The sequence below is a fragment of the Vicugna pacos genome, chromosome 14 (assembly GCF_048564905.1).
Source record: "Vicugna pacos chromosome 14, VicPac4, whole genome shotgun sequence".
Lineage (NCBI taxonomy): Eukaryota > Metazoa > Chordata > Mammalia > Artiodactyla > Camelidae > Vicugna > Vicugna pacos.
The window spans coordinates 64,208,795-64,234,452 of NC_133000.1; the positions used below are offsets into that span (position 1 = coordinate 64,208,795).

The window sequence follows — 25,658 nt, forward strand, 5'->3', positions numbered from 1 at the left end:
CAACCATCCAGTTGGACTCTCTTCTTGTAGATTTCGGGTATCTGCTACAGCAGTGACGTGTTCCAAGTTCGTCAGGTTCTCTACGTCCCCCGCTGGCTGGCAAAGTTCTGTTCCTGGGCCCTTGAGCCCATCTTCTCATCATCAGAACCCACCAGTGAAGCCAGAATCGGGATGGGAGCCACGGTGGACATCCAGAGACAGCAAAGGATGGAGCTGCTTGATCGGCAGCTGATGCTGTCGCAGTTTGCACAAGTGAGGCGACAGAGGCAGCAGCAGGTAAATGATAATTGTGATAAAAATCCAAAAATGCTCTGTGGCCTGCGTGAACCTCTCCTCTGAGACTGTGTGTGTGGCAGGGACTACATTTTATTTCTGTGCATTGCATTTGTGGATATTTTGACATGTTTCTGAATAGAATATAAGTCTCTGATAGTGGCTATTCTTAATTTTTTCTTAAGGTGAAAAAAGTAAATTGCAGCTAAAAGACTGGTCAAACTGGACATTCTTGTTCCACTTCTATTAGATAAGCATTATTTCTTGGAGAAACACCAACCTAGTTAACAAGATGTGATATTTATCTGTTTTTATAATCTTGTAAAAGCCACAGTGTCTTCCTGTTAAAATGCTTATTATCGTGTGCTTTGGAGTGAAGAGCAAATGTCAAACTTCTTGATTTTCCTTGGTTGAATTGTAGAGAATGTGAAAGTAAGAAAACTTTCAAAGGAACAACCAAGTAGATCAGATAAATGCTGTGTTTTCTTATCCTTGTCATTAATCATCTGGAAATACTGAGCGTATGTCTATGAGTTATATCCAGACAATCTGATACCACACTTGTCCTTCCAGGGTTATTCTGCGTCAGGCTAAGACCTCATACCCAATCTGCCTTTGACACGTCTGTGGTCCAGCACAGGCTCTTCATTTCTTGTCTCCATCTTCTTCACCCTCTGTTCTCTCCTGCCATCTCCCTGTCTCCTGTCTACATGGTATGTGAGAAGTAGGTCTGCAGGCCTCACCGTGGTCTGGAAAAGTGAAATCAGGTGTGACGTCCCTGATGTCCCACTGGAGACATGGGTTCCAACAGTTCACATCTGAAATGGAAAGAAGGAGGCACTTTATCAATGGGCCAGGTCTACAGGTGAGAAAGCCGTTCCCTGCAGGTATATTTGAGGTTACTGAAACATACAGTAAAGAGACCCATAATGTGGTTAAACGTGGAGGACAGACGTCTCTCAGAGAGAGGTCAGAGCTGCAGGTGCGGATCATGGAGTCAGTGTGTAGGGCTGGGAGATGTGTACCACTAGAGCATCATACCCAAGATGAATGTGGCTCTAGACTAAACCTGTATTTAGCAGGAGGAAGAGGTAGATCCTTTAGGGAAACAGAGGGAAGGATGAAAAGTGTGGGAACTCAAACTAATCAGTGTCCCCAAAACTGAGTAACGATGAGAGTAAATATTTTCCGGGTAGAATGGGCAGAGCTGTGAGGGAGAGAAAGAAGCTGTGTGTGATTCTGAGGTTTCTGGCTCAGGCAGTGGGAGAGACCTACGGCAGCACCATTGCACCAACCTGGGAAGAGCAGATCAGGGGAAGCATCCTGCCCGAGGTACCTCTGGGCTCCCTGGGAAGAGAGTCCTCAGTGGACAGCTGTGGTCTTGGGCTCATGTGCAAACCAGAGAGGTTGTGTTTCTGAGGTTGGCGTCCCCAGGTGGATTCTCATGCATGAGGTTTATTGAAGAACGCTGTGAGGATGGGCATCTCTGGGGAGGGGTGGTGAAGGACAGAGGGAGACTCTGAGCAGCAGTCACAAAGAAGGCCCAAGCGAATCTTCTACAGAGCTGTGGACTTGGGAGAGCCCTTCCAAGTTGTCCCACATTCGGACAGGCATTGGGTGCAGATTGCAGGTCTTGGGCCGACTGGCTCTCCTGAGAGGCACGCCATCCACAGGGGAGGTGTCCCTTGAGAACAGCACCCCTGCAGCAGGAAGGTTGAGTGCTTTGGTCCTGAGGGAGGTGGGGGGGTCTGGGCGGGAGACACAGCATCGCCCCTGTGCTGCTTGGATCTTATTTTACAGAAGTTCTCGGAGCAGCTCCTCCAGGATGGCAGTGGCGCTCTTTTCTCCTTAAAGTTAAGCCCAAAGTCACATTGGGGGTTAGAGACTTCAGTGAATTTTAGGACGACGTGTTTCAGTCCACAAAGTTGCCCGTTCCAGAGTGAATGGGCCCAGTCGAGTCGACCTGGCACTAAGTGGCCGTTGGTTCTCCTTGAGGGATGGTGGTGCATCGGAGCTCAGCATTTGTCTGTGGTACTGTCAGAGGCTGGGTCCGCCTTAGGGAGTGGGGCCCATGTGTAGCCTCCATCTCTGCCACCACAGCTGCTCTTTCCACGTCCCTGGTGTGGCTGGTGACAGGGGCTGGCTGACATCAGTCTGCCTCCCTCTTCTATGCGCTGTATTCATGGCAAAGATTCCTGCAGGACGGAGATGTCGCACTGCATGCCTGTTCCTTTAGCTGACCCACGTGCTCTTCCCGGATCTCCTCGCCCCTGCCTTCTGGGCTCCTATCCACCCGACCGAGTCATTCACGCGCCCGATGAATCCATAGCTGTTGTTACCTCAGGCCACTTCTCTTTCCATACAAGGTGGATGACTAGAGGCACTGCCCACGCTCACCCATTGGGAGGGTTTGTCCTCGTCACTGTCTTTCCAGGTCGCCCCTGAGTGGGGCTGTAGTGCAGCCATGGTCCATTTTCAGCTTTCACTTGTGTCCTGAGCCAACCCATCTATGAACAGAATTTGGCCATTTTTCTCCTCTGTCACTTGGTCCTAAGGGACCCACCCCACATGCCAGAAGGTATGAACTGGGGAAGAGGTTTTTATGCAACACGTTGGTCTCGGCATACCTGCTTCTGCAGCTCACGCTGACCGTGGAAACACCACTTCCCTCTGTGACGGATCTCTTTGGCCCCACTTGATGGTCGGCCTTGGGAGATCTCACACCCCTGACCACGTGTTCACTCTGTGCCTGTGGTCAGGCACTTCCTGCCCCCAGGGACCAGCAGCAGTGTTCTGAACCTAAGTCCCTGCTGTGTATGCTTGCCCTTGCTCCAGCCCGTAGGCATCCACATCATGGTTATCCCCTTGTGGTTTGCTGCAAACCTCCCCCACAGGTACTTTGAGTACCATAGGACCTGCCAGGTTGCACAGCCCAGCATCTGTGAATAAAGCAGACCAAACCGCTGCCCACCCAGGGAGCCCGTGGCAGCCGGGCAGCTGTGAGGTGATGGCCTTTGGCTTGTGGTTCTGCCTGCTGCTTGGAGGCTCCTCTGCTTTCTGAGGTGGGTCTGGCCCTGACTTCAGAATCTCAGTCCCTGGACTCTTGCCACAGGCTTCACATTGTATGGTCTGCTGGAGAGGAGGAGCACACAATTTCTTTAGTCCTAGGTCTATTCAGTTCTCTCCTCATTTATCCCCAACATCCGCCTTGAGAGATACAGCTATCTCCTCCACATTCCCTGAGGCTTAGGGGTTCAGGCTCACCCAGAGACACGTAGCCACAATGGGGCTGCAGAACAGGGAGGGACCCAGGTATGTCCGATGCCAAGTCCTCTGCCCGATACTTCACTGTGCTGCCTCCCAGTAAGGGGAGTGCCTGGTGACTTTTTTCTTCTTTCCTTTTTTGCTTTGACTGACAGGAAACTCAGTGCCAAGTTTAAAGTTCAAACTGTTTAAACCAAAGTTAGAACTTTTGCTTCCCTCTTCTATGTTTTTCAAATATCTTTTTGATTGTTGTGATGTCCTTGTATGTTATTGTAGGCATCCTCAAATTCTCTTACTGCATTTAAGATAAACCTGTTATTTGTTTACAAGCTGTGGGTTTTCAAATATTTTTCATAGAACAGAATTTATTTGGTCAAAAAACCATTTAGTTCCCAGTTACTAGACATTAGATTCATCTGTCTGCAGTTTTTAATTTCAAGTGTTCCAAAATAATGCCAAAGTTTTGTTTCAGTGTATTCCTTTACATCTCTTTTGCCTGTTCCTGTCGGCTTTGTGCTCGCTGTCACCCACCTGCCTGTGGTCCTCACTTGGCTCTGGGGTCAGCCAGTCGTCACTACTTGAGAATCTGTCTGACCAAGACTGATGGGGACTCTTTGGGCCCAAAAGAAGTGAGAAACATGTCCTTTCCGTTAATGAGTTTGCGATCTGCTTCAGGGAGCTTGGCAGATGCACTTGAATTAGAGAAACATCTGGGAACAATGAAGTGTTGAGCAGAGCACCCAGGGCAGTGAGATGCCCTAGAAGGCACCCTCAGCGTGGCCTGCTACTGTGAGAGGAGGTTTCAGGGACTAGAAGGATGAGCAGAATGTGGATGGGCAGTTTGTCCCCGACAGGAAGACCAGCAAGAGTGAGGGGATTGGGGCAGTGATAAGGAGGCCCTGAAATGAGAGACCTCGGGGAGACCTGGAGGACTGAGGTGGTGAGATACGGAGTGAAAAATGAGAAGTAGTACAGTGACTCTAACAGAAGGAAGTGTTTGTTAACCTGATGGCAGAGTTGGATTTTGACATTGGAGGCTATCAAATGTGGTTTAGTCAGTAACAAAGGTAGGACAGTTATCTCTGGGGAAATTCCTCTTATCTCTGTGTGTGAGTTGGATGGAAAAAGGTGAGACCACAGAGGAAGAGAGAGACAAACAGAAGATTTTAGAAGTTCAGTGTGCGGTTCTGGATGAATGCCTGGCCAGGACAATGGCTGTCTCTTCATTGGTGCCTTTACTGTGTTGTCTCCCAAGGGGCCAGGTGCTGAGCTCTCACCCCGGACACCCTCAGCAGGTGACCCGCCCCACCCATCGTTCTCACTCTGTGAAGCTCATGGCTCTCAGCATTAGATCTACAGCCTAGACCTCCTCTCTCCTGGGCTGCAGACCTAATGTTCCCACTGCCTCCTGGGTATCTCCACTCAGATGTTCCACAGGCACTTGGAATTTACCATTTCTTTCCTAAATTTGCTTCTCCTGCTCACTCCTGCCGTGATGGACAAAGCACTGCCGTCTACCCAGGGGCCCAAACCAGAACGTTGTGGCTTCCTCTTAGACTTTTCTATCTCACGGATCCATGTCCCTCTTGTCCCCTCCCTCTGTCAGGCCCTGGGAGTCTGTCTGCTTGGTATAACCTGCTGTTCCCTTTCGTCACCCCACGCCTTAGTTCAGGCCGCCACCATCACTTACCTAATGACATCTCATCATGACTGCCTCCCTCTCCCCACCCTGCCCCACACTTCAGCCCCCAGAGTGATCTCCAGGAAGACAGTCCCATCCTTCCCAGGCCCTCCTGAGCTTTTTGGGTCACTGATGCTCGCTACACTTGGCCCCTTCGCTCTTTAGCCCCATCTCCTCCCCAGCACCCAAGTGGCTGCAGGCTAATCATGCTGAACTGTTTGCAGTTCATCTCAGCCCTGTTGTTTCTCACTTCTTGCCTTCACATCTGCCCTTCCCTCTGCCTACAGCAAACTTCCCCTGTACCAACTTCCCCACCCTGCCCCACCCCGCCCCGCCCCACACGCCGCAGTCTTTGCTGGCCTAACTCCTGTTCACTCTTCAGTATTCTTTGCAAAATCCTCTCCTCTGGGAAGCCTTCTGCAGCCTCCTGGTCAGATGTGGCCCTCGGTCTGTTCTTTTACCCTCTGATGTCTTTCCTGGTACTTGCCCACCACACCTGTCCCTCACTAGTGACTGACTTTCTCACCTCTACCAACAGTGCATCTTAGAGTGAGGGGAGACTTTTTCCTTAGTCTCCAGCATATGAATAATGCCTGGCACATGGTGAGAACTCATATATTTAGGGAATTAGTGACAATATGTGTATAATAAATATGTACAGAATTTTTTTAATGTACTAAAGCCAGCTGAATATAGGTGAATAGTCTGGAAAGTGTACAGATATCTTCTGAAAGGACAGATATGAAGCAAACCACTAAAGACAGCCCAGGACCCAAGTTTAGAGGAGGAAGAAAGGAATTCCAGGGGGGTGAGGAGAAATCCGGGAGAGTTCAGTGGCAAGGCAGCCCGGAGAGTAGACCATTTCAGGAAGAATGGGAGAGTGGGTGGGTGTTCAACAGATTCAGGTGACCCCTCAGCAAAAAAAAAAAAAAAAAAAGCTAAGCTGAGATAATGATGAGGAAAGGACCACAAGAGTCAGCAAGACTTGGTTCACTTTTGAAAGGAGTTTCAGTGGGAAGGCACAGGTTAAGAAGTAGTGGCTGGATTGGAAGAGGAAGGACAGGCCTCACTTCTGACCAGCCAGCCTTGTCCTAGGACATCGCTGCGAGTGTCACGTCTGCATCCTTGAACGTGAACTCTGCCATTACACTATTGAAGCAGCTGTAACATGGACTGGGGCGGATACACACCCTGGGGCTCTACAGGGCAGTGAACAGTGTGATGACTCTGGAGACCTTGCTTCATCTGGAGCTTGAGACCAGATGCTGACAGGGTCAGTGTCCTGAAGTCCATCATCAAGCACAGTGGTGTGATCTTTCTGGACACTTCCACTGTAGTCACTACCCAAAAGCTCTGGGATGGTTGTCCGATGGATTCGTCATGGTGAATACTGAGTTGACCACACAGTAATGCCACAGTCTCATACTTTTGTCCCTCATCTCTCTCCGTGAGCAGAGCCTCCCCCTTCTTCTGCGCGTTTATGTTGGGGCAGTGGTGTGCCACACACACTAGCTCTCCTCCCACCAGCTCGTGCTCTCTGGGTCAGTCCTCGCCCCCAGCAGGGCTGCTGGCCTCCGGGGTGGTGACATCTCAGAGTCATCTTGGTCCTGGCAGCTGCAGATCATTCTGCCGGGACTGTTACATAACTTTCTGTGGGTTTGTGCTTTATTCATTCATCAGGTGGTGTTTGAGCCCTTGAAGGACAGGAGCTGTGTGTGTTATTTATGTCTCTTTTGGTTCCACTACAGTACACAGCCCTGAGGGGGAAAATGGCACCGCCCTGGCCTTCAGGAAGTCTGCAGCCCCCTCGGGGAAGGGAGCTGAGGTGTGAGGTTTCTATTGGAGTTTGTACCAGCAAAAGAGAGCCCGGTCTTCCTGGCGGGACTTGGCAGAGCCCCGTGCTGTTGAGGGGAACCTTGAAGAGGCCAACAGGCAGGCAGGTATTTCAGGCCCAGAGACCCTGGTGAGAAGAAGCACCAGAGCTTGAAACAGCTGTGGGAATAACAAGTAATTACATTTGCCTCGGCCCAGGGTTTCCCGAGGGAAGAGGCAGTGAAAACCGAGGCTGGGGAGAAAGCCACGGCCAGGAAGTACAGGGGGCTTTTGCTACAGTAAGAATTGTTTTTCCTCTTGTCCTGTAAGAAGTGGTTAGTCAGTGAAGCCTTTTAAGCAGAAGAGTAAGTTTGATTTGTCTTTAAGAAAGGTGACTTTGGCCATGGCATGAGTGATCCATGGGAGAGGTGACCCTGGAGGAAGAAGGCCAGTCAGGAGGTGGTGGGGGTTCTCCAGGTTCTTAGGGCCTTCGTGGTTGAGGTGGAGCTCGCTCACTCCGTGAGAGTAAATGCCCAGCCAAGCTTGCAGAGCCTCCGCGCATCCAGAGCCCTGGAGCAGTCGCTGAAATTCCCTGTAATGATGAGCATTTCAGCAGTGCGGCTACCGCGTGAGTCTCTACAGCTTCTTAGCATGTGTTCTCCTCTTTTTGATGGAAGAAACACATCACGATAGAAAAGCAGCAGAATATAAATGAAAAGAGCGAGGAATTTGTGCTTGAGGAATCATCCCCGGGTTGACAGGGAGATCTGTGTTCAGTCTGTCTTACAGGGTTGTTCTGATGGTAAAATAATTTGTGCAGAATTACTTGATACACCAGGAAGATCTGTGAGATGGGAGTTATTCTGGTTGTATTGGGCATCTGTTCTCTGGCTCTCAGGAAGTTTGAGGGAGCGCCTCAATTTAGGAGCTAACCTAATAGTTACTACTCTTTAAAACTTGAACCTTTACAATGAGGGTCCAGCAGCTGTCAAACCAGTTGTGTCTCCTGGGAAGTGTGTATTCTCTGAGGTTTGGTCACCTGTTAACAGTGTGACCACCGTTCTGTCTGTTGGCTGATGGCGATGGTGCCATTGTATACCACAACATGAACTTGGTGACAAAACTTCCTGAAGTATTTCTGTAAAAGCTCCATTTACTCTAGAAGTGTGATTAAGGTGAAGCCCACCCTGAATGCATCACGCCTGGGACAAGCCAAATGGGAATTTTGTCAACAGAGCAGTGAAGTCGGTTGGTGCTGACTTTTTCGTTGCCTCTTCACTTCCTCAGGCTGCCTTTGAGTCCTAGTTGATTATCACCTCTGTCTTCAGTAATGAGCAGGTCTGCAAGGAAGATGTGGATGCCTGCAGCAGCTCACCATTATTCACACGTGCATTTCAGTTATTTTCTCAGCATTTGGTTGAAGTGAGTTCACTGCATGGTCTTCTCCTCCCTTAGTAACATCTTGTGGCTGTGAAAATTGTTTCTCTCTTTATCCGCCCCAGTAACAGTTGTTAGGTAACATCTAACATATGCATTATTGTGAGTCATAACTGCCTTGCAAATCATGAGAGTTCCTTTTATTAATCAAGGATTTTTAATTTAGTAAAATATTTTTAATGTATTAAAAGTGCTCTCATGTTAAGGTTCTCAATATATTTTTTTGTTTTTTAATGGCTTTACTGAGATAGAATTCACGTACTGTATAGTTCACCTACTGAAAACATACAGTTCAGTGATTTTTAGTATATGCACAGTTGTACCACCATCACCACATTCAATTTTAGAACATTTGTATTACCTCAAAAAGAAACTGTTCCCATTAGCAATTGCTCCCCAACCCTCCCACCCACATAGCCGTAGGCAACTACTTAACTATTTTCTGACTCCGTAGATTTGCCTGTTCCGGACGTTAAATGGAACCATATACTATCTGGTCCTTTGTGACGGGTTTCTTTCGCTTGGCCTCATGTCTTGGGGGTCTGTCCATGTTGCAACGTGCATGTGTGTATCCTGTGTTTGTTCCGGGAGCAAGACCTCCCAGTGGAGCTTCATCCCGGCAGGTGTCGTCCCATCCAGCAGTTTCTGTCGCTGCCCCTTCGTCTGGCTAGGTCTCTGAGGAGGCTGCTTACCCACCTCTTGGCCTCACCAACACTACAATTTCCATTAGCATCCTTTCCACAAGATATACTTAGTGTTCAGCCAGGCTCTGGGAGGTCCCACAGTGAACAGGACGTGACCTTTCCTCTCCCTGAGCTGAGAGGAGGAAGACGCAGTTACAGTAAAATGTCATGAGAGCCCTTGTAGATGAAGCACCTCGCCCAGCATCAGGGGTCAAGAAAGTGTGTGTGGAGTGAGCCCTGAAATATAGTAAACTCGTGTGCGTGTGTGTGTGCGTGTGTATGGCACAAAGGGGTCCACCTGGCATTCAAAGGGAGCAAGTTCTCCGCCTAGACGAGCCCGAGCAGCCTGAAAGACAGCACCCGGGCACGTGGCGTGCTTCTCGGCACTTTTCCTTTTTAGCTTTGCTCTTTCACTTTTTGGTGCAATTTGATTTGAAAACCATTCTCGTCGAGTTGCTGTGCTGCCTTGTCAACAAAGCAGTCTAATCAGTTCGCGCTAGTTCTTTTATGAGCATGAAGTGCTCATAGTATCAGGTACGCACAGTAGATAAAAATCTGCAAATTAAATGAAAATTTGGTGCAAGAAATCTGTTTTCAAGTGAAATTAAAGCTGTTTATCTCAATCTGTAGCTCCCTGCAGAAACTACTGTCGTGTTTTTGGTGCTCTTGTGATTGATCATACTGACCCTTTTTGACAAAATTCAGAAGAGAAAGATCAGATCAGTCTAAATTCTAATCCCTTTCCAAGACTGACTCATTAAGTGACCTCGAGAAAATCATTTCTATTTTCCATTCTGCCTTGGTCTTCATGAGAAAGAAAAGTGTGGTACAATCTCATGGTACTTAAGGGAGCAAGTAACAGTGATGACAGCCTCAGTGTTTGAGAGAAGTTTTTAGCAATCTTAATTTTTTTCACAATTTTTTATTTTCTCACTTATTAATCACTTTTTAAAACCACAAATGAGTTTAGAGATGTACCTTGAGGCAGACATAATTTTAAATGGGGGAGTATTAGAAAAATTGTTCATTTTGCAAAGTTTTCCTCCTCAAAAAAAGGCATCCTTGTGGGTTTTTAAAACCAGAAGACAATTCTAGTGCAGGACAGACCACAGGACTACCCATGAGTTTCTTAGGAAAAATCCTTCTGATCATCTCAAGAAGCCTTGAATTTCACGGAACCCACCCCAGCTTCAGACCCTGCCTCCTGATGCTGTGGATGATAGACGTGGCTTTGTGAATATAGCAGCAGGAACCCAGGAATTTCCAGAGTCATGAGTCATGATCTCTTGTCCGAGATTAGAGCACAGATTAGCGATACTGAGATTTTTTTTTTAATCATACTTTTTAAAGTGGTAGAGATGTATGCGCCCTTGTTGAGCCTGGATTCACAGGGTAGTGTGCACACTTAGTTTGTGGTTCAGAGCCCAGGGCTCTGGGCTGTGAGAGACCACTCCACTGCTCAGCACTTCACTTCTCCGAATCCACCTTCCTCATCTGTGAGCTGTCCATCACTGCCGTTCTACTAGGAGTGGTTGCTCAAGTATCCTTGGTCATTAGAGATGCTCATTAGAGGTCCTTGATCAATGCAGGTAGCACTCATCAACAGTGGAGGAGAGTATAAAAAGGAAGGGATGTGGACCGGCGTCTGCCCAGGCGTCCCTCCTCCAGCAGCCCTGGCAGGTGCAGGCTGGACTCCTACTGCAACAGTGAAGATATCTTTTTGAGACAGAACTGCTTGGCTTTCAAGACATTCTTTAATAGATTGATTGGGAAGAAACAACTCAAAATTACTAGTTTAAGGATCATCTAGTCCATTTGCCCATTTTACAGATGAGGAAACTTAGACTCAGTGTTACATTCTCTTAGACTGGCAGCTTGACTGAGTTCTGTAGAAGGTCAGCAGAGGGGGAGAGCAGTAAAGCTTTGGATTGTCAAGAAAGAAGCCAGTTATAGATCTAAAACAAGGACTGGTCCCTGAACAACCTGGCGGGGCAGTGGATGGTCGGAGGGGGCAAGGGAGGGCATTTTAGGTAACAGGCACTATCTGAGCAGATGTAGTCTGAACAAGTGAGGGACACAGTGAGTGGAAGGAACATGCAGGGAAGAGGCAAGAAGTCATTAGGATGAGGATGGATTTGGAGGATCTTCAAAATAGGACAGAATAATTTAGATGTGATGCAGTGAGATTTTCAGTTGAGGCAGTGGCGTTGTGAACGGCCTTATTGGCACAGTTCACCTGCTGTGGTGTACAGATTTGGTTGGGGCAATACAAGAGATACTGCAGGTTCTGTTCCAGACCACCACGTTAAAACAAGTATCACAATAAAGCAAGTCACGTGAATTTTTTGGTTTTCCAGTGCATATAAAAGTTATGTTTACACTACACTGTAACCTGTTAAGTGTACAATAGCATTATGTCTTAAAAATGTACATACTTTAAAAATTTATTGCTGAGAAATGCTAGCAATCATCTGAGCTTTCAGCGACTCACATTCTTTTTGCTGCTGGAGTGTCCTGCCTCGATGCTGACACTGCTGAGTGATCAGGGTGGTGGTTCCTGGAGGTTGAGGGGTCTGTGGCAGTTTTTGAAAAGAAGACAACAATGTTCATGGTGCCCCAAAACAATTACAACAGTAATATCAAAGATGACTGATCACAGATCACTATAGTAAGTGTAATAAAAAATGAAGGTACTTGAAATATCGTGAGAATTACCAGAATGTGATACAGAGACACGAAGTGAGCAGATGCTGTTGGAAAAATGTCACCAATAGACTTGCTTGGTGCAGGGTTACCACAAACCTTTAATTTGTAAAAAGTGCAAGATCTATGAAGCACAATAAAGCAACATACAACTGTATTAGTGGCAGTGGTGTCATCTAAGAGACTGTTGGCTTAATCTTGGGGTCGGGGTAGGGACGACAAAGACTTAAACAGTGGCATAACCCCTTCAAAGGAGAAGTCAGTGCTACTTGAGAATTGGCTGGATTTGGTGTACAGAGGAGAGACTGGAGTCTGGAAGAGTCACCGGGCTCTCGGGCAAAGTTGTCTGCCCTGGCCCAGCACTGGTTGAAGGAGTAGGGGTGAGAGGTAATGGCTGAAGATGTGAGGGTGTGTGACCTCTCTGGGGAAAATCTTGAGTAATCCCCAATCTCACTTTTAATAGCAAGTTTCACCTCTTCTTCTAGCCAAGCACTTACTGGTAACAAGTACCAGAACTAACTTTAATTTTGACTTTTATTTACTAATTTTTGTGTAGAGCTAAAGTTAAGGAGGGGGGAGAAATGACCCAAAAACTGGCAGACAAAAAACAGAGGAGATGGAAGATTTAAAGCAGAACCAGTCATCCCCGTACCGCAAGGCACTCTTTCCTTCGTATTTTCAAGAAAGCTGTGCTTTATCCTGGGCAGTCCGTACTGTAACTTGTGCTCAGTGTTCACAAACATGTAAATCAAATTAAGGTAGTTAACAAGCCTTAAAACAAGAGAGAAGTGTCCTCTTCCCCCACCAGGTGTCCCCAGCCTGGGGCTGGGTCTGCGGGGGGCTCCTTGTCTCCTTCACACCACCCGTCACCACCACTTCCTCCTCACAACAGACTGAGCTTTCCCATTCTCCACAGAGATCAAAACCAAACCTCCCCACGAAAAGGTGAGGACATCCTTGACTCTGACTCTGCCTGGAGGAAGAGGTCCCCATTAGAGGAGAGTGAGCGCAGTCATCCTTCAGGGAACGGGACAGACGTAAGCGCTCTCTGGCCCAGTACAGCATCCCGGTACCACCCTGTCCCCGCCCCTGTGCTGAGGGAAGAGTGAAGCCAAGCTTGAATTCTGCTGCTCCTTCTCCAGACTCCTTTCCTCTGCCTGTTGTCAACATTGTCCCCAGGTCTCAAGAGAAGTGAGATCAGCTGTGGTTGGAGACCCAGCCTCTCAAGAGACACACTAGACTCGAGCCGCACGTCTGATGGCACGCTCACCAGTTGGAGTGTTCCTAGCAGGGAGTGGCCGTGGCCAAGCTGTTGAGCTGCGTCCTAGGTGATCGAATCGATTCCTGATAGTAGACTCTCTGGGTGCCTCCTCACCCCTCTCCTCCCTGCCTCCCAGTTCAGTCCCTAGACCAGCACCCGGGGCCCCAGCCCCTCAAGCCCAAGAATAAATGCCAGGCAAGGTGGCGGCCCCCAGAGCTCGGCCACCAGAGCAGGAGGGAGGAAGAGGAGACTTGGCCAAGAGCAGCAGGGCTGTTGGAAACTTCCATCTCCTGATCTTACTACTGTGGAAACTGCTTTGTGTTTTGCTGAGAAGGATGATGTGTTACGAAGTATCTGAGCGCCCAAAACCAGCCGTAGGATAAACCACAAGGAAACGTGATGCTGAGAGCTGTAAAACTGGGATTTTGTTCAAGTGATTATCTAGCTTCCCTCTCGTCGCCTGTTTTCTCCCAGCACCTGCTAAGACCCGCAGCCTGGAAGGGAATTGCAGCGCCCGAGCTGGGTGCTCGGTGCCCACGCAGGGCACAGCGCTTCCGACCCCTGAGTGCGTCTCCTGCTCCTATCCCCGTGGCGTGACCCACGAATTGTTCTCCAAATACATAGTAGGGCTTCTTCTGAGCCTCATGAATGTCCCTCATCCATGTGACCAGCGTATTGCTAGTCCATGTGTGGTGGTGGTGGTGGTGGTGGGGTTTGTTTTGTTTTGTTTTCTTTTTGTTTTTCTTTTTTCTTTTCTGGTTTTGCCATGAAGCTGTTGCTGATGACAGCAGCCTCTGGGAGTGTTTCTCTTCTCTCTATTAATGGTGCTTATTACTGGTTCTGTGTCTCATAATAAGAGATCTCTCTCATTGTCCTTAGTTACATGCTGCAGCCTCAGTGCCTCCTGTTTAGTTTCTAATGTGTCTTTGTTTTGTCAACTCAGCTAAGCTCTTTCAGGGCCGTTGGAAATTAGTCACTTCTCTGTGCGTCACAGCCCTCTTTACCTGGTCGTGGTGCAGCGTGCTGCGTAGAGAAGAGAAAGGAGTGAAGCTAAGCAGAGTCTGGTTACTCTGCAAGCTGCAGCTTCCAGGGGGTGCAAGGCAGCAGGACAGTGGGTCACAAATACGCTCTTCTGTGCGGAGTTTCCCTGGCACCACCACCGTCTCCCCGCCGTGGTTCTTATAACTGCTGGCTCCCGTGTCAGAGGGAGATGGTGCCTCGTGACCTTAAAGAATGAAGCAGCCATGTGCTTTGCTCTCTGAGCCTCCTTGCTTCTGCCTCTCCTCCACTTCCATCCTGATCTTCATTCTTAACCTACTACTTAGGGCCTCATTTTATTGCTAACTGCAAGGTCTTTGCTCAAGAAGACCCCACAGAATTTAGCAATATACATTGCTGTGTATTTGTCCATTGATTTATTCACTCAGCGAGTATTTCTTAAGTACTTACACGTGACAAGTGCTTGTGAGGCTGGGTCTGCAAAGACCAGGTGGGTGGTCTCAGCCCTAGCATCGCCTGCTGTGAGAGTCCTACCAGGGAACACATCATTGGGGTGTAACCTACCAGGTGCTGTCCCTGGAAGGGTGCAGTGAGATACAGAAGCACGTGAGGGGCATCTCACCCTAGACGTGGGGTTAGAGAAGGCTCCCAGGCAGGAGCCTAGAATGTGATGCTGGGGTGGTGAGGAGGACTGTTGGCACGGTAAACAGGAGGCTGGCGAGCCATGGTAAGAAGCTTGAGTTGTCCCTAAAACTGATGAGGACTTCAGTACTATCAAAGAAGAGTATCTACAGCTATCTGAAAAGCTCTTAATATGCTCCGCTTTTTTACTCACTATATATCTATATGTGGCTAGATTTTTTTATATGCTTCGAAAGCCAGGGTAACATGTAACAGAATTGAATGCAGAAGCAGATCTGAGAATCCTGCTACCTTCCATTGTCAGACATAGAAGAGATTTACAAAAGTAGAATATAATGACATTCTTCTCATTAATTAATTACTTTTCTGTTTTAGAGAACATTGTTACTTTTTATAAAAGTGTGTTAGCAAGCAGTGAGTTTGTGATTGCCATGAATGAAGAAAAAAGTATTTTAAGGTTTTTTAATAAAAAAGCAACAGGGACCCATTGAAGGGTTTTTGAGTGGAGATTTGTGTGTCAGGAAAGTCACTCTGAAGCCACCCCATACCCTTGATGGTGATTTAAAATAGGACAGTGAGAGTCAGAGTAGAGAGAAGTGGATGGATTTCAAAGATGCTTGGGAGTTGTAATCAACAGTCTTGATGTCATTCCCCAAGACTGGGGACACGGGAAGAGAGATGGAATTGAAGATTTTTGTCTGGGACACGTTCCATTTTAGATGTCTCTGGAACATCTCAGGGGAAGTGTCAGGAGAGTTGGTCTGTGGCTCTGAGGACAACACCTGGATCGGAGAGAGGGGGTAGAAGTCTCCACTGCGTACATGGAAACTAAAGCCCTCGGGACGCACGAGCACCTTGGGACAGACTTGGAGAGAGAACAGGATAATCCTACACAGAACCTCAGGGGACACCAAGATTCAAAGCTCATGAGCTGGGGAAGGTGGCTCTGAGGGGCACTGAGGGCAAGACCAGAAGGCTGGAAAGACCAAGAAAGTGTGATGCCATGAAGCCAGAGAGGATTGAGGAGGGGCAGTCGGTAGGGCCAGTGCCACCGGGGGTCAGACGTTAGAGGAGGTATCACTGGATGGAGCCAAGAATGTTACTAGTAACCTGGAAGAAATAGGAAAAATGATTTAGTACCAGACTGGGAGCTCCTAAGACTCAGGGACATTGTCTTTGTTCTCTTTCTAGCTTTGTGGCTTCAGGTACTACCAGGTACTCAGTAGATGCTCAATAGCTTTCTTGATTTTACCTTACCTGACACAGCTGAAACAATCTGGTCTCTTCTGCTTCTCCATTCCTCAGTAGCCCACCCCTACTGTCAACTGCTCACCTTAAATGTGTAAGCATTTCCTTAGGTCTGTGATTGAACTTCCCAGCCACTGTGTCACAGGCACAGGCGGAGGGACACACTGATCACCTTGGCCTTTAGGGCATCTGGGAAGGGCCCAAAGCTGCCAGGGGAGTTGAAAGCAGCTCTGGCTGTCCTGGGTGTCACACAAAGATACCTTTCTGTGTGTGCCATGATGTGGAAAACACTGGAAAGCCGTGTTCTGTGCCAGAGTTAGTAATTCTTGTATAAATGCCACCGCACCTCCTTTGGGCCCAAGGCAGTTATCACTAAACAGACCTGTCACTGCTTCCTGATGAACCCATATCCTCCCCCAGAATCTCTCCCGTGCGGTCTGCAGGCAGCCACAGACAGTACAGTTCAGAACCCAGCACACTGTTAAAGGCTTTGGGACCAAAGGCTGAGAATAAAAGATGCATTTCTTCCCAATGACCAACCTTTTAAAAATAAGATGAGGATGCTTTGGGAAAGAATTGCAATTGTTCTAAACCATCACATTCATAATGCCATCTCTGTAATCATTCTCCATTTCACTCCTGGATGGAACACCTCCTTGGTGGGGAATCAGCTCAGGCTGCACTGAGCAGAGAGCCATGCAGTCACCTGGGGAGTTAGGTGCAAACCTTACCCCAGTGTGACTCTCCAGGGCCCTGTAGTTGAGCTGGGAAGACAGGAAATAACACTGTAAGATACAAGCAAATATTAGATAGTAATACCTAGTATACATGTGATAAGCTTTTAGAAAATTTCCAGCTCTGATTTAAATGCTTTACATGTATTAACTCATTTATTTCTCAAATCCTTGTAAGGTGAGTGTAGTTACTATTCCCATATTACAGATGAGAAAACTGAGACTCAGACAAGTTAAAAACAGCAACAATAACAACAGTGAAGGCCTAAGGTCACATAATAAGTGGCTGAGCTGGGATGCGAAACCAGCCGTCCTAGCTCTGGAGACCACTCTCAGTCACTCAGTGTCCTCTACTTTTGTTCCTTGGTCATTACTCCTTAGCATTGTCCTGGCCCTTGAAGTAGGAATAAACCCATTCTCAGTCCCCTGTCTTTGAACAGGCTGACAAAAATGCCTGGTTCTCCTGTCCGTTTCTGAAATCATCTCATCCTTTAAAAACTTAGCTAAGCCCTCATCCTCTTTGTGCTTCAGCTGCAGTTGGTCGGAGCCCACTCTGAACGTTTCCAGCCCTTTAACTGACGCTGCGTGGCCCCCTTGTTAGTTATACACCACTTTGCCTGGGGCTGGTTTTCCCCTTGCTGGGTGTCTCCCCTGCCCCAAGGAGAGCTTGAGCTCCATGGGCAAGGACTGGGCTGTGGGCCTCGCTCCTTCTCTCCTGTGGGGGCGGTGAGGGCCTCAGAGGCCCTGGGGAGCTCTTCCCACCCAGCTTCTCGGCGCAAACACTGCCTGGTCGTCCCTTCCCAGGCCAGGGCCTTTAGAGGTGGAGTTCTATCCATGTAACTCCTGCCTGACAAAACGTTTAACAAATGTTTACAGCTCTCAGTTGGAAAATTAGTGTTTGTATATTTTCACAAGAAATTTTACTGCATTTGAAAATCTCCTTACCAACTAATAACAGATATTTCACAAAATGGCTGTTAAAATGCAAGCTGTTTCCTTTTTCCTCTTTTAAATATGTGGTTATTGCTTTTGAAGAAGACAAAGTGAAGGAAGCGTTTCCTGTTTGCAGAGGCTCACGCTGAACCTACAGAAAGCACAGATTCATGTCAAAACAGCCCCAAACCTAGAGCTCCTGTAACTTTCTGCTTTTTAAGCACTTTTTTTTACTATCACAGCCTGAGGTTTTGTTTTGTTTTGCCTGCTCTTTGACTCTCACTCCCTTTGAAGAATAAAATGTTACAGATTCAGCCAAAGGCTCATCCCCTTCCCACTGTCCTGCAGCAGGTGTGTGGCGTGTGGTGCGTAATACCTGTGCACGTCTGTATCTGCATGTGCGGGTGCATCAGAGCTGCTCGACCCGGACACCATGGGCACTGTGGTCTGGGCCATGGGCCATCCTTTGTTGTGGGCTCCGTCCTGCGCATTAGAGGACGCTTAGCATCCCTGGCTTCGACTCACTAAATGCCAACAGCACCACCATCCTGTCCCCAACCCACCCCCCCCCGCCACAAGACAGTAAAAAATGCCCCCAGACATTGCCAAATATCCCTTGGGGGTGCAGAATCACCACTAGTGTATATATATCCATAAAATCGTTTAAATAGTATACTATTATTCTAAATATTTTTAAGTGTTATGTAACTGATATTATTTATACATGTTCTTGTACAACTTTTTGTTCATTCCACATCATATTCTTGAGAATTATCCATTAGATCTAGATAATTTATTCTGGCTGCACATATAGTAGTCTTTTATATGGTAAAACCACTTATAATTTATTTCCCTACTTATGTACAGTGGAACTCCTTATATTTTCTTACTTAATATGATAGTGCTTCACAGAATATCCTCATATGCCCACAAGGCCCTCCCGGCTCCCTGGAGATGGAAGTGCTGGGTCACAGGACATCCTCACTTTTACTCGATCTTGGCTCACTCTTCTCCAAAACATTTGTGCCAAACTCTCATCACCAACGTAGAGAGTTCCCATTTCCTTCCCCTGTCAGCCCCATCCTTGATACTGTCAGACACTTTATTTTTGCTAGTCTTATGGGTATGAAATAACTTACTGCTGTTTTAATTTGCATTTCCTAATACCAGTGAGGTTGGACATCTTTTCTTGTGTTTATCCTGAACTCAGGGTTTCCTCTTCTGTAAACTGTTTATTCATAGACATTATCTGCTTTTCTCTTGTGTTATTTATTTTTTCTCATTGATTCTTTACATATTCTGGATACAATTTTGTCAGTTACATGTTACAAACATTTTCTCTTAATCTGTACTTTGTCTTCTACCTTTTTTTAATCATACAAAAATTCTTATTTGCAGTAATTGTTAACAATCCTTTCTTTATGATTTTTGCTTTGTATTTTTTGTTTTAGAAATTCTTTCCTATCCTGGCAACATAGAGAATATTCTCTTATTTTCTCTAAAATTTTTGGCAGTTTTGCTTTCCAGATTTAAATCCTTAATCTATGGGTTTTATTTTTAAATAAACATTATTTTTGTGTACAGCGGTATGAAGTAAAGGTCTAAACTTTTCTTTTTCCGTGTCTATAACCAGTCGTCCTGGTACTGTCGTTAAATGGTGTCTCTTTTTCCTGCTGACTTGCAAGGCCTCCTCCATCGTATACCAAGTGCCCACGTTTACTTTTGATTTCTCAGCCACCTCTCCTGTTTCTTTGCACTGTTTGCTGTCGTGTGCTAATATCATTCCACTTTAATTATTGAAGCCTAACAGTAAGTCCTAATAACTGGTAGAGAAAAATCCTCCCTTACACTTCTTGCAAATATTCAGGTATAGTTCTGACCCTTAACTTCAGGTTGTCTCACCACACAACGCGAGCGCGCACGCGCACGCGCGCACACACACACACACACTCTTGTGAATTTTGAGTATATGCCATTAGGAATAGGTTTAGCTCTATATGACAGAAAACACAAAATAACAGAAACCAGGGGGAGGGTACAGCTAAGTGATATGTGTGCTTAGCATGCATGAGGTCCTGGGTTCAATCCTCTGTACCTTCAATTTTTAAAAAGTAAGTAAATAGTAAATAAACCTAATTACCACCCCCTAAAATCACAGAAACCTAAACAAGGTAGAAGTTTGTCTCTTATAAAAGAAGTCGGATGTTGACAGCCCGGGGTTGGTGAAGCTGCTGTCCCCAGGCTCCTTTTCTCTGACGGCTGCTTTGTCCTCAGCATGGGACCAGGATGGCTGCCTGGGCTCCGGGAAGGAGGAGGAAGCAGTGAGGAAGGGTGCAGCCCTCCCTTTAAGAGCTCTTCTGCAAGTCCCAGATGCCCTTTCTGCCTGCAGACCGTTGGCAGAACTGAGCCCACTTAGGGGAAGCTGAGAAATGTAGTGACTGTGTCACCAAAAAAAAAAATCTCATTTTTAAAGAGAAGGGAGTGTGGATATTGAGAGTCAACCAGTGGTCTCTCCTACCACCTGGAATTGGCAGAGTGGAAAGATGGCAGGATTCAGTCTTCCCAGGCAGAAATGTGTTCTTTCCACTTATTTAGGTCTTCTGATAGCCTTCAATCAAGTTTACCATTTTTTATAGAGATCTTGCAGATCTTTTGTTAGATTTCATTCCTCAGTACCTAATAGTTTTTATTTCTGTTTGTAAATAGTGATCACAGGCAAGGGACATTACTGATTTTTTTTATCTTGTACTTTTATTAATTCTCATTTTCTAGGTAGACGCTTATCATGTGTGAGTGACAGTTTTGTTTCTCCCTTTCCGTTCTTCTGCATTTTCTTCCATGATTGGTTGGTTTTGTCCTCATTATGCTATGACTTGTGTTGAATACTAGAGGTGGTAATTGGCATCCTTGTCTTTTCATCAACTTTTATTGAATTATTTTTGTCTGTCGAGTGAGCATTTGGCTTTTCTCCTTTAATCTCTTAATGTGTGAATTGCATACTATATTTTCTAAGATTCCAGAGATAAATCATAATATAGTACATCGTAGCAGATAAGATGATGATTTTCTGGCCATTTTTGGATTGAGTTTGTTAATATTTTATTTATCCATCTGTCCATAAATGAAAAACAAATTATTTTATAATTTTTCTTTCTCATAATAGCCTTCTCTGATTTTGGAAACAGCATCATATAGCCTCAAAAAATTAGATGGGGAGCTCTTCTTCTTTTCTGTTCTCTAGAACAATTTGTATAAGATAGTAGGTCCTTACAATTTTCATTGACTTCACATGTAGATTTTTGGTGGGTAGAGTTTTAAGTATTATTTCAATTACGTTAATGGCTAAAAGTCTTTAGAAATGGTTTCTGTTTCTTTTTGTGACTCTCTATTGAAGTATAACACAGAAAAGTTAGCATTTTATAAAGTAATCATGCAGGTGTACTTTTTTGTGTTTATTGTATTCAACATGTATTTGAGAGACTTAGCCATGTTGTTGCATGCATTATAGTTTATTCATTTGAACTGCTGTATAGTATTAGATCATGTGAATATATCATAAAGTATCCATTTTACTTAGTGGACATTTGAGTGGTTTCCAGTCTTTGACTATTACAGACAATGCTGCTGAGAACATTGTGGTCTGTGCCTTTGGTGAACGTGTGTTTGCTTTTCTGTTGTCCAGGAGTGGAGCTGCAGAGGCATCCGTGTGTGTTCAGCTTTAGTCAGTGCTTCTGAACAGTTTCCAAAACTGATTACCAGTTTCTGTTTCTTCTTGAGGAAGTTTTAACAAGTTGTTTTTCTAGAAATGTGTCTACTTCATCAGTTGTGATACAAATAAAGCATTCTTATAGATTTTTTCATGTCTGTCATTATAGTCTTTGTATTATTTCTAATAGAATTTGTGCTCCATTCTTTGTCTTTTCACTAAGCTTGCCTGGTTTATCCACTTTATTTGACTTTTTAACAGCCAACATTAGGTTTTTATTGATTCCTTCTATTGCGTCTCTGTTTTCCACTTTGTTAATGTTTGCTCTTAACTGTCTGCATCATTCTTTCCAATTCCTTCAGACTATTGTTACTTTCACTGACTTCTTAAATTGTACGTTAGTAACTTTAATTTTCAGTCTTCATTTACTTTTAAGCTCAATATTTTAAAAATTCCATCAACTACTTAACTTCATCACATAAGCCTTGATTGGTAATAGAATCAATCTTATTCACTTTTAGGTATCTTCTGTCCATTATGATGTTTTCATTTTTGATCTCCAAATGTGTGGATTTGTGTGTAATTTTGGTACTGATTTCTAATTTAATTGCATTGTGATCAGAGAATATAGTCTCTTTAATATTTTTGTTTTGGTTTTTATGGACATTTCATATAGGACTAAGTGCACTGTCACTTTTTAAAATAAATACTTCACTTATAATGGAAAAGAATGTATATTCTCTAAACACTGAGTGTGGCTGGAGTTGGGACAGCATCAGTGGGGACACGGCACGGCTGAGGTTAGGGATGTCTGCATGTGTCTTCTGCTGCCTTCCAGAGCCACACTGCACAAATACCTTTGGCAGTATCCGTTACCTTCTTTTCGCTCTGTGCACCTGCTGCAGGCTGCCGGTTTTAGCTTATTGACTGGAGGATGATGTGATCCTTCTGGCTGGCACACAGCGGTTCGACCTGACACCTCATTTCCCAGTCTGGCTGTGACTGCATTGCAAGAGAAGGCTCATCCGCGCCTTGTGACCCGTGTACTCCGTCTGTGTCTCATTACTGCGCACTGATCTCTTTTTAGGGAGGAATGATCAACTGGAACCGTCTTTTCCCTCCTTTACGCCAGCGACGGAACGTAAACTATCAGGATGGTCGGCGGTCTGAACAACCAGCATCCCCTCCTCTAGAGGTTTCAGAGGAACAGGTAATCAGTAATGCCCGGTCTTGCCCTAAACCCGTGCTTCAAACTTAAAGCAGTTTGGGTGAACAAGACTGGAAAGAAATGAAGCATATAAACACAAAGATTTTGATAGCAGGTAACTTCTGCCTAAACCAGTGGTCGACACTTGGGACCTTTATTGACTACTGTGAGTCTTGTGAGTTTGAGGAAGGCGTAATTTGAAGAAAAAACAAAACAAAAACCCAAGGCATTGTGACTGTTTTGTTTTTAACTCAAGTATAGTCCATTACAATGTGTCAGTTTCTGGTATACAACACAATGCTTCATGACTGCTTTTTTTAAAATCTGTGACACTTTTTACGTACAGAACTACTGAAGTTGGTTCTCCACAAGGGCTAGGAGAGGAGGCAGCTTCTCTTGAGTATCTTTACATTATACTGTATGTAAAGTATACCTGACTTTAGAAATCATGTTAATGTTTTACATATTCAAAAAGCAAATCAATGATGGGGGCAATGATAAACCTAAAAAGAAACTGAAATAAATTATCCAATTGTACTTTAAATGAATAATATAATCATAAGGAAGTGGGAAAATTAATTTCAGTAACGTTTGAACATATTATGCCCTCAGTCTAAAGGAAAAAAGAACTGCAAAAAGTCTCAGCCTCTTCATAGGTGTATTTTTCGTAACGATATGAATACAGCAGTTCTGAAATTATGTTGTGTGGATTGTAGATTTGAGCAAACAAGGAAATAGGATGGTCTTATTGTGGAAGAAGGAAAAGGCAGAGAACAGGGGAAGGCAGGGAAGAACCCTTTGGGGCTGGGTTGCAATTAGAGAGATGAGCGTAAACTCATGCTGTGGGAAGTGTGTGTGTCTGTATACGTATCTTAGCTGTGTCAACCGGAAGGACTCACAAGCAGTGCCATCCCTGTAGCACTAAGCACACCTGGTGCCCAGACCTAATTTCTACACACTGTGCCCATTCAGAGGAGCCAGCCTCCTGAGAGAAGCGGTGGGTCCCAGGCTGGGGTAGGGGAGGGACAAGATGACCTCGGACCACCTTATCTGAGGAAGTAAGGAAGTGCTCCTTAACTGAGGGGGTGGGGCATGCTGCAGGGATACTGCAGCCGGCTGGAGGGGGTCCTGCTGGCCAGATCTGGGACATCAGGTTTGATCATCAAAATAAATAAGGACAGTATTATAATATAATCCATTGAGGAAGAAAAAGAATCCATGAGTTCATACTTATATTAATAGACAAATATTTCCATCCACAAGGGAAAGGGATATGCTCCTCCCTTCAGTAGATTGTAAAGCAGCAAATATAGAAGAAATTATGGTATTGGAAAATCACAATTTTGTAACTATCGGAGTAAAAATCAATTCAGGGAAAAATCATCCATATAGGAAGAACAGGCTATTTAAATAATTTCAAAGTATCTCCCCACAAATTACTTATTAATTATTAAAGAAAAGTAGTTAACTACACACAGAGGAACTTGACACCCACTTACACAAGTGATCAGAATTACCCATAATGGAACAAAGAGGCATCGTGGGTATGCCCTGAAAAGGACACATCAGTTATGAGTTTCAATAAAAATGGAATAACTTTGTGGGGGAGGATATAGCTCAAGTGGTAAAGCGCATGCTTAACTTACGCAAGGTCCTGGGTTTGATCCCCAGTACGTACTCTAAAAATAAATAAATAAGTAAGCCTAATTCCCCCACCCCCGGAAAAAAAAAGGGGGGGGGGAAGGCAAAACTTTGATCATAAAGGAAAAGCAGGCAAACCCAACTTGAGGGACATTCAGTAAGATACCTGACCTGTACTCTCCAGCTATACTGATGCCACAAGAGGTTCCAGACTATAGGACATTGGGAAGCATGCTGACTAAATGTCCCACATGGTCCTGGACTGGATTCTGTACTAGAAGAAGGTTTTGGTGAAAGAACATATTAGTCAGTCGATGACATTGGACTGTAGGTTAGTAGTAGTTTCATATTTATGTTAAGTTTCTAGGATTTGGTATCTATACTGACTGTGGTTAGGAAAGAGAATATCCTTGTTCTCAGCAAATTCACACTGGAGTACTAAGGGGTCAAGGGGCAGGATGTACGAGCTTAATCTCAGGCGGCTCCGGAAAAGTAAGTCCGAGAGTGTGTGTGCGCGCATGTGTGTGTGTGTGTGTGTGTGTGTGTACAGAGAGAACGCAGTGTGGCAAAACAGTAACTGGTGAATCTGGATGAAGAGTAGTTGGGTTCCTGGTGCTCTTCTTGAAATTTTCCCGTAAGTTTGTAATTATTTCACACTAGAAAGTTTCCAAAAATCTGTAAAAGTAAGTTGAGAGCATTCCAATAACAGCCCTTTTAAATTTCGTTCTGCAAACATTGCTTTCTTCTCATGAAAGCAGATCATGGTCAGCGTTTCACAGCTGATCACACAATGCAGGCCATCACCTCCCCATCCCCTGTCCCCAGAGCAAACACACCCCAGTCGGACCCAAGACACTCATCTCTGTGGCAGGGCTGTATGTATCCTGACTTCTCTGGAACTCAAGAGGGGCTTCTGGGCAGGGCTCCCACTGGCACCTCTCGGTTAGGTCACAGCAAGTGCTTTTGAAAGAAACCGATTGAATGTGCCTGAGTTGACCTAGCCCCTCACCTTGCAGCTTCTCAGATCCTTTCAGTAACTGGTTCGGATTAAGAGATGGATTATTAAAGAGCCACAGTCCTCTTCCACTTCCACTAGCAGACTTCCCAAAAAATGTTAGCCCCATGAGAAGAAAATAAAGCCAAGTAACTCAGTATTTGTAAGATATTTATGGTAACAGATTAAAAAATAAACTAATACCTTCAAATTGAAGTGAAAAGAAAGAAAGTTCTGTTATATTACTGTTTACCTGGTAGAACCCAAGTCACATTCTTCCCAGAGCAGCCGTTAAGGATAGGAAGAATTTAAAGGTGAAGTAGTTCTTTGTTTTGACACTTGGGGGGGAAGAAGTGTCAAAAAGTGGTAACAAAGTGAATGTGTGTAATTGAAGTCTTTAGGGTCTTTTTTAAATGAATCATTTTCCTTGATCCTCCCAG

At 45.4% G+C, this 25,658-nt stretch overlaps 1 protein-coding gene across 1 annotated transcript in view; it reads left to right on the plus strand.

Moving 5' to 3' along the window:
* UBAC2 (UBA domain containing 2) overlaps window positions 1–25,658 on the plus strand; it is a 146,597-nt gene that overhangs the window by 111,748 nt on the left and 9,191 nt on the right. Inside the window, exons 7-8 of the mRNA XM_006208320.4 lie at window positions 31–276; window positions 22,464–22,586. Of these exons, the coding sequence (XP_006208382.1) occupies window positions 31–276; window positions 22,464–22,586 (369 nt within the window). The remainder of the gene's footprint in view (window positions 1–30; window positions 277–22,463; window positions 22,587–25,658) is intronic.